We start from the raw sequence: 14,524 nt of genomic DNA, 5'->3' as shown, positions 1-14,524 counted from the left end.
AGAAGCTTTGAAACATGACTCTGGTTTCGGAGACTTCAGAACATTGTGCATTCTTGGGACTCTCATGGACTCTTGGGACACTCACAGACTTTAGAAATCATTGAATGTTGTTTGATTATAGCTCTTGGAGTCTTGAGGACTGCTGGTTTAAACCCAGCCAACTCGATGGCAGGGGCTAAGTGGGACCAGGTAATTTCTAATGCAGATCTACAGATTTAACCAATCTGTAGTCTGTCAGACCAGTCAGTTGTTGCATTTTATGGCATTAAAGCATACACTGCATACTAGAACTGTCATGTGTTGAAAGCATGCAGGGTCAATCAGTTTCAAAAGAGAAAAATTGAATGTATTTCATAGTACTATAATACTTGAGTAACCAGTTTGTTCTGATTACCTCTCCTGACATAACATGCAGAGAGAAGTTATGGGAACTTGTGAAGGTCTTGATGTGTAAATGAGTCATCATGAGTTGATTCAAGTTCAGTTTTTCCCATCTTAAATTGGCCAGCCTCTTACACTAAATAATAACAGTGTTGAAAAGTAGCTGAAATTAGCCAGCCACTAACACTAAATAATAACAGTATTGAAATTAGCCACCATTTAACACTGAATAATAAGTGTTGAAAAGAAGTTGTGGTCAGAAAAAGTTAAAGTTTGTCATAAAAAAATATAAAAAATATCAGAGGTTGATGTTCATTTTTTCAACTCTACAGGTCAAAGACCAGAAGATCTTATAAGATGGCCTTTTGTCCATCCTTGATCCATTGACTGTCATCCATCATCCAGTGTCCATCCATCTGTTTGTTGTCATCATTACTTCTCCTGAACTACTTGTATGATTGCCATGCCATCTCATGATCTAGTTGGTTTTAAATGAAAATTTTGCAATCTGACATCCAATATGGCCACCACAACTGCCATCTTAAAAATCTTGTTATTGCTAACTTTCAGCATAAGACTTTTTATGATGTCTATCTGGTGCTAATGACAATGGTACCCATCTGATATTCAGTATGCCTGCAATCTTGAGATATTTTTTTATATTACTATTCCATTTAAATGGAAAGTAATATCAGCATGGGATTTTCACCTGAAGACCAAATATAATATCTAGTTGGTCCTACATAAAAATGATGCCAGTCTGACATAACATGTGGCTGCCATAGTGAAACATAATGAAAATTTTGTCACAAATTCTGGTTTAAGCACTCAGCATTTAAAAAGAAGAAATTGTCTCATCTTGAATTCCTGGAAAATATTTTTAGAATGTAGAGCATCATTCCTTTCAGGTGACTCTTGTTTACTTATGCAGTACAGTCAATTATTTGAGCAAATCACAATTCATAATGACATTGTAGATACATTCTCTTTATACAGTATACCTGTCTGAACAAAGATAATAGAGATAAGATAAATAAAGTTTCAAGGCCACTCACCCTAGTTTGATGTCCTACCACAGTAAGTCTGGAACTTGCCACTAACAAGCACACACTGGTCCTGGACCAGTGATAAGTCTTTGACTTGCCATTAACCAGCATACACTGGTCCTAGACCAGTGGTTCAAGGCATTATTTTCAGTCCCTGATTGTGATCTAAAAAGCATATTTCTTTTTTCCAAGGCTGATATTCATAGCCCATTGTGAAAAATAATTAGCTTCATTTTAATGTTCCTGTTATAGTTCTGTTCTTTTTTTTGTATCCCTTTTAATGAATTGTAGCACCTGAACTTTGTTATTTATATTGTTTAGCTTCAAGTTGTTTGTTTTGGAAGGATTTAATTTTCTTAGTTTTTAGCATTTTGTTTATATCTTTACTGTTTTTGAAGTTTACTTTAAATTGGCAGTATGAAGCCATTGTTTTGCTAGCATGCTGTTAACCACAATTTATGTAGACATCCAAAAATATTGATTGAAAGTAGATTATATATTCATACTGTACATTCATCCACAGCCTAATAACCAATGCTGTTTGCATGACTTGTTCAAAGACCAAAAGGGGATCTTTATTCTGGGTACATTTTTGTTTGGCTGTTTAGTTACATTATGAGCATCTTAGCCTGTATCATGGAAGGAAGGTGCCTTTTCCAAAGGTGGTGTGGCAGCTGATTTGGGCAGTTATCAAACCTGCAACCTTGGAGTAGGAGTCTGATGCTGTACCAGCTGATTTACCATAGCCCCCCTAATGTGTGGCAGATTGAACAGCATTATAACAGAGCCAGTTTGTGCTAAAAAGGGCATTTTGTCCAAATTTTAGGTTGGTGGTTGGAGTTGGGTTGGCAGTATAACACAGGAATTATTTATCTGGGAAATCTGTTCTAAATAATTCATTGGCATTATTCAAGGGGTGGCTGTTTTACACATGGCATTATAAAAGGGTATAGACTGGATACATTGATTGCAAGAGCAATTGAAAATGTCACTGTAACCCTAAGGGTTGGTTAATTTAAACTTGGGTTTTAATTACAGATTAACCATAATTTGCCCCCAAGGACTGTAGGTTACCCTTGGAAATTGATTTACAGCACCGACAAGCATGGCTTCAGTCTGAAGACCCTTTACAGGTCCATGCAGGGGCTGGATAGCCCGATACTCCTAGTTGTCAAGGATACTGATGACAAGGTAGGTAATTCATTTGGGTCATTAGAATGAAAATTAAAAGTACTTAAAAAATTTGTCTTTGTAAAAACAAAACGAACCTTAAATATGTCAGTTGAACATGGATATATTTGTCAGTATTATGTTTATGATTAATCGGGTGCTAAGATAAACAGGCGACATAACTCTGTTAAAAGTATACAAAAAGTGGTAGAAATCAAACTTGACCAATGGTTATGAAAAACACTTTATTTCCACACCATAGATATGGCTGGACATGAAAAGGATATATCTTCTCCATATAATTACTGTTCTTAACAGCCGTATCAGAGTTTGTTGTTTTCTTTTAAAGTGACATTTATTGTAATAAATTTCCTTTTGATTTTGATTTGTGCCTAAATTATGTCAATCACAGCTTTTCTTAGAATTTTCTGATAGAAATTGCACTTGCGGGGTAATGATAAGGACAACTTTAAATGCAGTTAAAATCGGTACAGTCAGTAGTTTCTCCACAACATTAATTTGCATTTGGCTTGACATATATGTATTTATATCAGTTAGCTTTGATGAGAAGACAGTGAATCAAAGTACTGAAACTACTGATGACTAGGATGATTGGCATCATGATATATTGAACAGCATCAGAGTTTTGGAGGGGTATTTCTTTATGGTGGCATGTTGTTTTTAAAAGTTTTATTGTTCTGAAGTATATACAGTCAAGTGACTTACCCAAGGACATACCATGGTAATCAATGAGTTGATCCGATGGTGGGAATTTAACCCACATCCTCCTGTCATCAATCCATTGCCTTAACCATTGAACTAAAATGTCTCCCAGAATCAGAGGATAAACATAACGTTAGTGAATTTAAATTCTTGTTCCTATTTTAACGGTTATCAGCAAATCTGACATTGTTCAGAATAATTTTAATTTACATGCTTCCAAATCTTAAGCTTTCTAGGGGCTTAATCCCACAAAGCCAAATATAAGATTATTACACCCTGTAAAATGATGATCGTGGAAGTATAATATTAATATCACCTGAGATTGGCTGGAGTGGCTGAGTGGTCTAAGGCACTCACCTTTAAGGATCACTGCCATCTCATCTCTGTCTGCCTGGGTTCGAGTCTCAGGTTTGGCCAATGTGGGTATGTGAAAAAGCTTGCCAGTAGCTTCTCATGGGTTGGTGGTTTTTTCCAGGGTTTTACCCCAGTTCTTCCTCCACAATATATACTGGTCACTGTATAGCCTATCATGTGCTGAAAAATGGCATTAAACCCTACAACAACAACATCATAAGATTGGCTACACCCTGTTAAGTGACATCTTGGAATTGTAATTTCGGTATTTGTCATGAGATTTGCTAAACACTGTTAAATTGATACATATATTCGTACATGTATTGGTTATAACATTAAATGCATCAATAAATGTACCAATATATGTGCCAATATATGTACCATAATATGTACCATTATATGAACCATTAAATATACCAGTACCAATACATGTACCAATATATGTACCATAATATGTTAATATTTACCATTATATGAACCATTAAATATACCAATATATATATATTTAATGGTTTATATTATGGTACATATATTGGTACATGTATTGGTATTGGTATATTTAATGGTTCATATAATGGTACATATATTGGTACATTTATTGATGTGTGTGTGTGTATATATATATATATATATAAATGGTACATATTATGGTACATGTATTGATGCATGTATTGGTATATGTGTTGGTACATATATTGGTACAGGTATTGGTACATATATTGGTGCATGTATTGGTACAGGTATTGGTACATATATTTGACTTGCATATAAAGTGTAGATGTATCTTTTGCTATTCACAGTTATTTAGTTTCAGTATTTATAATATTTTTTCATCCATCCATTCCCTCACCGCTTCAGTGGCCTAGTGGCTAGAGCATCTGCCTCGGAGGTGGTAGGTCGTGGGTTTGAACCTGGCTGAGTCATACCAAAGACTTACAAAAAATGGTACTGACAGCTGCCTTGCTAGGAGCTCAGCATTAAGAAGTTAGTGTTAGGACTGGTCATCCTGGTGTCAGGATAATGTGACTGGGTGGGACATCATGCTACATGTCTGCAGCATGATGCCCCAGTGCTAGACATCACTATAAACTGCCACACTGCAGACATCATAGCAATACGTCTGAAAAATTATTTGGATTGAAAAATCCAAATCACACACACACACACTCATCCATCCATTCATCATTTCTAGAGTAAAACTAACTCCTGCCTGTGTAATTTGTAAATATTAGCCTATGATATCCATTGTCTCCTGACAGAAAATCAATTGTGTGATGTAAATGACTCCATCATCTTGTTTTCCAGGTATTTGGAGCCATGACATCATGTTCTCTGAAAACGAGTGATTACTTCTATGGGACTGGAGAATCCTTCTTGTACACTTTCTATCCAGAGTTTAGGGTAATGAATCTTTCTGTTCATAACAGCAAATGCATTAGAATATCTTCCAGCCTTGACAATGCAAAAATGCACCTTACAAAAATCTAAAAGTTGTTTGTTTCTGTAACACCTTCCTGGCTTCTAAAACAAATAAAAATGCTTTTTACATGGCACGAAGGAAAACAATCCAAGCAAATCCTTCCAGTTTTCAGAACTCTTATAAGGAACTTTTTGTCAATCTTAAGAACCAAACAAGAATTTACATCGATGACTCAAAGGCTTGCAGAAAGGCTGCTGCAACCTTCATTAGTGGAAATCACATGACAAAGGTTTGCTTGCCCGATAATGTATTAATATTTTCAGGCGAAATCAAGGCAATTAACACTGCCCAGAAATATATAGAAAGCAAGCATATTTTAAACTCTTATCTTCTTTTTCGATTCACTATCAGTACCTCAGTCACTGCACAATAGAAAATTAGAAAACCTATTACTGACCAGTATTCTCATCAAACAGTGAGCTGTATACTACTCGCAATATCGTATACTGTTGGTGATCCAGGTTTGTTGGTAGTAAAGGTAATGAAAAAGCAGACCAAGCTGCTAAAATAGCCCTCTCTCAGAAACCATATGATTTTAAACTTCCTTACACTGATTGGCAGTTTGCCTTCTTCCTAAAGAACCATCCTTAGGGATGTTGCAAGAATTAGAATTGGTCGTACCTGTATTACCCACTCCTACATACAGGATCATACGGTCTTTGAAGGTCTTTGACACTTTGGTAAAAATGAGGTAGAATTTTCAAGGCCTTGAAAGTTTGGGAAACTTGAGCAGATTACCCTGAGGTCTTTAAAAGTCTTTGAAAATTGAAATAAACCCAAATTTTTTAATTTCTTTCCATGATCACAAATAAAATTTTCCAAGGTTGTTAGATTCGGATGTAGTTGAGTTTTCCTGGTTTCTTTCTTTTGATTAATTATAGTTTGAATTACATCATTAAACAATATTGTATTATTTTGCATTTGTTGTTTTCTCATATAACTTGTATACAAAATGTTAGCGAAAATAGGTCATGTTTGTGGTCTTTGAAAGCCTGGGAAAAGTCTTTGAATTGATCATTCAGAATTCTGTATGAACCCTGTACATTTTAAAATGTGAAGACCCACATGAGTGCATTTCTTGCCTTCACCGTGAAGCACTTTAAGATAGATTATTTCAATCTCCAACCAGCATGTGATCATTACTACAATGTTAGTGTAAGAAGGAACTTTTTGACGTCTTCCATTTTTCTTGTATTTTAATTTTTTTGTAAGAAGATGCCATTTGTTATAAAATATAGTTTGAGTGCAACCTTGTTTTTCTTAACCAACAAGTGTACTGTTAATCACCTGAATTTATGTTTTATTATGTAATTATCTAATTTAATTATCTAATTATCCTTTTAAACCATTTACATCCCCTGTTGATTGGGAACCTTCATGTATTATCACCGTTGTGTTTTTTTTGTACTTTTGGTAATAAACCTTTTTGTTGCACTATATAGCCTTACTGTGCTGGTGTGCTGTAAAATCCATAATCAACCCAACCAGTTGATTGAACATAGATGTTAATGAATAAGTCATAAAATTACATGAATATTGTGCAAGTTTTGAGAATATACGGTGAAATCAGTCTATGAAGGATGTTGAATGGACCATACATTTGTTGGTAGATAACTGAAATACTTTAGCTTATGAGGAGGGATTTATAAATGTTTTTGTTATGAATTGTGTTCTTAGTCACCTTTTACATAAATGTGAAATATATTAGTACTTGTTTATAATTTATAAACATTTTTGTTATGTATGGTGTCCTTCTTTACCTTTACATAAAGGTGAAATACGTAAGTAAACTTGACAATAATGATTTATAAATCTTTTCATATGAGAGATGTCCATCATGTTTTACCTGGATTGCCTCAGGTTGTGGAAAAAAAGCACATTATTGGCATCTGTTTTACAGAAGAAACTCACCTTGGACTTTTATTATCCATTTTGGACATGTTACACAAGGATAGTCATGTTGAACGTATATATTTGTTTTACATATATTATTCTTCCATTGATTTCTTCTTAAATTACATTTACTTTATTAATATATTGGAACACCCCCATCTCTCAAATCAATACTTCCAAATCTAAAAGGATGTAATGACACATATATGCATGGCCAATTAGGCTTATGTAAGAAATAGAAAGGCTTCAGAGTCGGCTGCTTTCCGAGACAGTGGTCTTATGAGAGTGGTCTTCTGCCAGGTCCCATCAGTTACCATTACTGCTGCTGATCATGTATTTTCTTGCAAGAAATATAAGAAATTCCTTTCATTTTGTGCTTTTTCAACAGTTTGAGCAATCCTTTGGAGTTTCGTAACTATTTCATTTTACTATTGAATCTCCATCACCATACATTCTGTTTTCATTTTTACAACTGAGATGGTCATACTGATCATCCCAGTATTACTACAGGCACCACTTCCAGTAAGACATGAATACACTTATTACATTGGGTCAGGTGTGGATCCCATTTTTCTGTACTAGAAAATACCTCTAAAATGTACCCCTTTTTCTTGAACGTGAAGAAAATTGCAACAAAAATTGGTCAATGAAACCTTGATATGTCACTCATTTTTATTATCGAAAACAGTAATTAATTAATACCCTGAAATTTGAACTAACATTATGAAATTCTCATTAAATGTAATTTTACATTCTTTCCAATTAATATTCTTGGTACAGGGTAAATAACAATATTCAGTCAGATTGTCACTAATTCCTACTGGTGGCAACACTTTACTAAATACGAATTAAATGTGTTTTGTGAAGTGAAATTTTAATTCAGTTTTTCGTGATCATCATAAATGCAATGCTGATCTACTATCACAGCTCTGTCAGTGAGCGTTTCTTTGTGAATCTGATTAAATGCCAACTGTATTTTGCTTTCTAACCTGTGGAAATAGTTGTTGCATTGTTACACTCAACCAAGAGCAGATCTGCTTTGCATTCTAATGTTAATTATGTCTTTTGTATCCAATAAAATAACGTGGGTCGAACAGTAAAAAAGTTAAAAGGCATGCAGATCCTATTTGTGTAAGAGCTAGCAGTCACATTAGTGTCAGGTTTCAGTTAATTAATACTATTATAAATATTATTTAAGTAATATAATTAAACTTTCTTAAATTAGCCTACTCATATACAAATGTGATCAAAGATAGCAAGGCATATACATTTCATTATGGAGAAGCGGATTCCAGAGTTTTTAATGAACTTAATATTCCTGAATTGTCCCCAAGAGATTTCCTCAAGGTTGAAAAGAAGTTTCTATACTACTTGCAATGAAATCACAGCCTCACTATTTTATTAACAGTTTTTTTTTAGAAAGCGTAGTTTCTACTTTGGTGCTTGTTTCATGTAATATATGTCCCTCGTTTTTGAAAAAAAAGTAATTATGTTGTGAATCAAAAACAACATATAGTAGTGACATAATACACAATTTTTTCATGTGCACTTGATGTGTAGTGATGATAATGAGCTTTGAGAGGTTGGGTATCTTGAAAATAAAAGTAATTTATAAAAAGACGAGAACAACTTTACTAGAAAAAGGTCTTTGTTGGCAGCTATTCCCCACATTATTATAAATAAAGTATTTAGTCATTGGACGGCCCTGTTACCCCTCCCCCAGGTTTTCTTGATTTCCAATGGCAACATTATCCCCTTCATGTCCTTCAGTAATTTATGCCCTTGCAGCCTGTGTTTTGGACCCCATTGTTGGCAAATTGTAGATGGAGAGCTGTAATGTTGAAAATGGCCGCTATTGTTGTTAGACAGATCAGCATTTAAATCATCTCTTTCCTGTGATTTCATTGCATTGCTTGGATTATTGTTATGAAATAATTTTTATCATTGATATGCAGCAAACTTGTGCATGTTAGTGGTCAGTTGGACTAGGAATGTTTTACGCAAACACTTGCTTATTTTATTTATTGAAAGTCAAAATAAAATCCATGGTGGCAGCTTTGTAAACAAACATTTGACATTGCTAGTATGGTAGGGTCTGCACTGAAAAGTCATATGAATGGTCAAAACACTCAATAAAACATCATTGGGTCACCTGGTTGGTCAGATTGTTTCAAAGCAACTGGTTTTGTTGTACAACATCCTTTTTGTCTGGTAGATTTGAGGTCCATAAAGTTTATGGTCTGTGATTTTCATTCAATGTTGTGGCAAGCCACTGCAAAATCAAAATCAAGTTGTTCGGATTTATACACTATTCCTACATGATCGAGACAAGTGGAGTACACAAATGGAATGGGCTCATAAATAAATAATTTTCCACTGCCAGTCCATGTTTCTGCAAATACATCCCTCCCTCAGATACACCAATAATGGCGTCTCTGGGTGCATAGTCATACTTTTGATGTTAAAATTACAGTTTTCTTCGTTTGAAGTCAATTGTCTCCATTATTTTCAGCCAGTGTGCAATGCACCGCTGTTACACACAATTGGTTATTTGGCATTACATACTAAGGGAGACAGTTCTTGAAATCCAATAGCTGTCGCTAGAAAAAAACACTGGAATATCTGATTGATCTGCCAAGGTGTAGATAGGTTTATCATGTCGGAGCTTTGCCAAACCTATACACCAAGTTCATATCAGACTAGTTGTCAGGAAGAGATATTTCTCCCCAAAAATGACTGACATAATTGCTTTGGCAAAAAGACCCATCACCTTTCTTTTAAGGAAAATGTAAGGTTCTGCATTGATGCAAGCTAAGAAAAATTGCTCCCATTAACAATTCTGTGCCACATTTAGCTAACTTCATTCTTGAACTTTTCAAGGGCAAGTTAGTTTCAGTCACAATCATGGGCTACTGTTCCACAATTTTAGATGCATTTTGCCATTATGAAATAGAGGACATAGGTTGAACATAACCCTTTCCAACTTTTCAGCCAGTTTTAATTGTTTTGATTGTAGTTTTGGATATTTGTCCAAATTGAAACCTACTGCGGGTCCTGACAAGACACTCTTTAAAACTCTGCCTAGAGGCTTCCATACTCACCTGTCAAATATAACCTGCTGTCTAATCACTCTAGCTACAGTGATCAGAATCAGTTAAATTCATGCCTTGTAGGTCATCCCAAACTGCATACAGTTCTGCCACAGTGGTTCAATTTCTCTCATGATGCCTCATGCTTTCACTACCTGCTACTGGCCCCCACTCAAGGAAAATCTGACCATTTCATAAAACTTCCATCTTCATTTAGCCCATCTTCCAAAAGACATTTTGCAGGACGGCATGAAGAAGTGGTACCAGAAGTATACTAAAACAAATCAGAAGATATTACTTGTTCACTTATTCTTACCACTTTGAGAAGTAAGGGGTGATATTTCTGCTCAGACTCTGCTGTCCTTGTCCCATTGTGTTATCTGCTCAACATGAAAGGAACTAATATGAGCCAACAGAAGTTGCCACTTGTATAGCATTCAAGTACGGCTGCTCCATGACTTACATTATTCACTCTGGGAGGGAAGTTTGTGTTGACATTCTCCCATGCTTTTGCCTCATAGGCCTTTTTATCATAAATGGCTTCGTTTGACCTGGTGGAAGCTAATATCACAAGCGGAACAGGCTACCCTACAAAGTCACACAGTAGCATTTTATCAATGCAAGTTACTCACTTTCAATGGATTTGTTGGAACAACATTTTTTCCCCAAGACTGCATCAATTTATTAATAGTAGCACCACCCTAGCTTTATTTCCACATGAGACCTCAAGCTGTTTTGCATACATTTTGGAGACTTAAGTCAGGCCCAACTCCATGGTAAGGGGATATAACTCCTTCCACCTATGACTTATAGTCCTTACATCATATGTTTGGAGAAATATATTTAACAAAAAACCAGTTCTTTTAAGAAAAATGTTTCTTTGATAATACTGACCTGATCATAATACAGATATACCTCCCAAGTCCTTCCAGCATTTCCACTCATGAAATAACTGACTTTCAGTTGGATTTGACACCAGTCCCTCTATCCAAGGGGAGACCACTTTCATCTGACTTCCTTCTTGGCATGAGGTTGACTTTCTGCAATTTTTATTATTAATTTAACTCAAAATAGATTTATTTGTTAATGACTTTTTAGCTTGAGAAGACTGAATGTTGAATGTTAGTGGATATTCTCATTGGGTAATATGATTGGGTAAGGTTTATTGAAGAAACAGATTTGACTACAAAAACTGTTTGCTTATTTTGCATTGAGTAATACAATCTCCTGTTGCTTCTGTCTTGTCAGGTCTTCCGATGGAGTGGAGAAAACAATTTCTTCATAAAAGGAAATCAAGAGAGTTTGGCCATAGGGGCCGGAAAGTAAGTATATTGATACAATTATGATGATGATGTTGTTGGTGGTGGCTGTGATGATGATGGTGATGACAGAAATGATGATGATTGTGGTGATGACTATCATGAGAAGAGGCAGGAAGATGAAGGTGAAATTGGAAGTTGTTTTGGATATTTGTGGTAAAGATGGTGATGGTAATGGTGATGAAGAGAAGGAGAATTGTCACAAGGTTTTTTACTGATGTAATTACATTGGTCCTACCACCTTCAGAATGTGTTACACTCATTGTGATTCCTGGGAATATACACTAGTAGCTTGACAGTTCCATCATTGTACTCATTTGACTAATAGCCTAACAGTTATATTATTGTACTTATTTGACTAATATCCTAACACTTGTATTATTGTACTCATTTGACTAATAGCCTAACAATTGTATATTTGTACTTATTTGACTAATAGTTTGACAGTTACATCATTGTACTTATTTGTCTAATAGCCTAACAGTTCCATCATTGTACTTATTTGACTAAAAGCTTGACAGTTACATCATTGTACTTATTTGACTAAAAGCTTGACAGTTACATCATTGTACTTATTTGTCTAATAGTTTGACAGTTACATCATTGTACTTATTTGACTAAAAGCTTGACAGTTACATCATTGTACTTATTTGTCTAATAGTTTGACAGTTACATCATTGTACTAATAGCTTGAGAGTTACATTCATTGTACTTATTTGACAAATAGCTTGACAGTTACATCATTGTACTTATTTGACTAATACCTTGACAGTTACATCATTGTACTTTATTTAACTAATAACCGGACAGTTACATCATTGTACTTATTTGACTAATAACCTGACACTTACATCATTGTACTTATTTGACTGATAGCCTGACAGTTACATCATTGTACTTATTTGACTAATAGCCTGACAGTTACATCATTGTACTTATTTGACTAATAGCCTGACAGTTACATCATTGTACTTACAAAAGGCGGCGGGGGCATTTGAAAAGACAAACAATAGTAGAGAAATTAAAATTAATTCCTTCTGGTGGGGAAAAGTAAAAGAAGCCTTCTGTAAGTGTGAAGAGTAATTTTCAGTATTGATCCTCAGTCTGAGTTATTGCCATTTGAACAAAATAGAAACCATGATAGGATTTAAAGACTAATTCTTGTTTGGACATGAAAGTCAAAACAAAGCTATTTAGACATGAAAGTCAGGACAAAGCTATTTAGATATACAAAGCTGTTTAGAAATGAAAGTCAAGACGTAGCTCTTTAGACATGAAAGCCAAGACAAAGTCACTTAGAAATGAAAGTCAATATATAGCTATATAGTCACAAAAAACCCCAAGACAAAGTCACTTAGAAATGAAAGTCAAGACATAGCAATATAGACATGAAAGACAAGACACAGTCACTTAGAAATAAAAGTCAAGACATAGCTCTTTAGACATGAAAGACAAGACAAAGTCACTTAGAAATGAAAGTCAATATATAGCTATATACACATGAAAAAACCCCAAGAAAAAGTCACTTAGAAATGAAAGTCAAGACATAGCTATATAGACATGAAAGACAAGACAGTCACTTAGAAATGAAAGTCGAGACATAGCAATATAGACATGAAAGCCAAGACAAAGTCACATAGAAATGAAAGTCAAGACATAGCAATATAGACATGAAAGCCAAGACAAAGTCACATAGAAATGAAAGTCAGGACATAGCAATATAGACTTGAAAGACAAGATAAAGTCACATAGAAATGAAAGCCAAGACATAGCAATATAGACTTGAAAGACAAGACAAAGTCACTTAGAAATGAAAGTCAATATATAGCTATATAGTCATGAAAAAAACCCCAAGAAAAAGTCACTTAGAAATGAAAGTCAAGACATAGCTATATAGACGTGAAAGACAAGACAAAGCTATTTAAACCTGACAGTCATGACAAGGCTAGTTAGACATGAATGTCACGGCTAAGCTATTTAGAAATCAAAGTCAGAAAAAAATTATTTGGACAGATCTATTTAGACATGAAAGTCAGGATGAAGCTATTTAAGACGTGACAGTCAAGGCAAAGCTAATTAGACAACAGTCAGGACAAAGCTATTTATACATAACACGATGAAGATATACAGACATGAAAATCAGTATGAAGTTATTTAGACATGAAAGTCAAGATAAACTATTTGTTTTTACTATATATAATCACCTAAAAGCTTAGTCATACTGCAGATAATATAGCTTCTGATTCTCCTTTGATTGAATTATAGCAGCAATTTTTAGATACAGTTAAAACAAAATATGCATGGAAACAAACATGTATGAATCTGCATATAAGCCAACCATTATGCTTTTGGCGTAATCATTATGCTTTTTTCCACAAAATTAAGCATCACACCTAAACATTCGAACCATGCGTTTTTGATATATTCCCCTCCCAAAAGAATTAATAATTTGTTTTCTCAAATTTTTATTAACATCCCATTAATCTCACAGACTGTATTCTAAAAAGGATGGCTGCTACATAACTACAACATAAGAGTATGCTTGTCCATAGACTTGTATGCACTTTCCTAACAATATTATGTTCTATTTATAGTGGCTGCCCTATTTCCTAGAAATATGCTGGTTTCTACCTTCAGACTTTTGACTTTGGTTTCTGTTTATAGCAGCTGTATGGCTTAGTTAGGAGAGAACAGACTGGTTTTCTAATTTTTAATCTTTTATTATAGTTGATGCCTGTGAGCAAAAATGTTTTTCAAATAATTTCACAGATGGATTAGAAAAGATGAAAAATTCATTCAGAGGATGAATACATGAATTACATAATACAGCATTCCATTCTAGGGCAGCTTCAAGCCTATTGCAGGCTGTGTGGAAAGGATTTTAATGATGGTGGTAAAACAAAAAGACCTTGAATTAGATCTTTTTACTAACTCCAGTACAAAGGTAACTTCTTTTTTACAGCAGAACTCAATTGTGGACATGAATTTTATAAATGCAGACATGTTATTTACCAAGTTCTTAATAGAACACGGACTACCCTAGTGCCATAGCGGTACATAGCATAATGA

At 34.6% G+C, this 14,524-nt stretch overlaps 1 protein-coding gene across 16 annotated transcripts in view; it reads left to right on the top strand.

Moving 5' to 3' along the window:
* Positions 1-14,524, top strand: part of LOC149783365 (oxidation resistance protein 1A-like) — a 227,964-nt gene that overhangs the window by 200,107 nt on the left and 13,333 nt on the right. For all 16 annotated transcript variants that reach the window (XM_089931584.1, XM_089931583.1, XM_089931585.1 and 13 more), the window contains 3 exons: positions 2,466-2,618; positions 4,980-5,075; positions 11,385-11,458. In XM_089931584.1, coding sequence (XP_089787710.1) covers positions 2,466-2,618; positions 4,980-5,075; positions 11,385-11,458 — 323 coding nt within the window. The remainder of the gene's footprint in view (positions 1-2,465; positions 2,619-4,979; positions 5,076-11,384; positions 11,459-14,524) is intronic.

The sequence above is a fragment of the Sinohyriopsis cumingii genome, chromosome 14, assembly GCF_028554795.1.
Source record: "Sinohyriopsis cumingii isolate HCF-2022 chromosome 14, ASM2855479v2, whole genome shotgun sequence".
NCBI lineage: Eukaryota > Metazoa > Mollusca > Bivalvia > Unionida > Unionidae > Sinohyriopsis > Sinohyriopsis cumingii.
The sequence above is the reverse complement of the archived record's forward strand: the minus strand, read 5'-3'. Positions and strand labels throughout refer to the sequence as shown.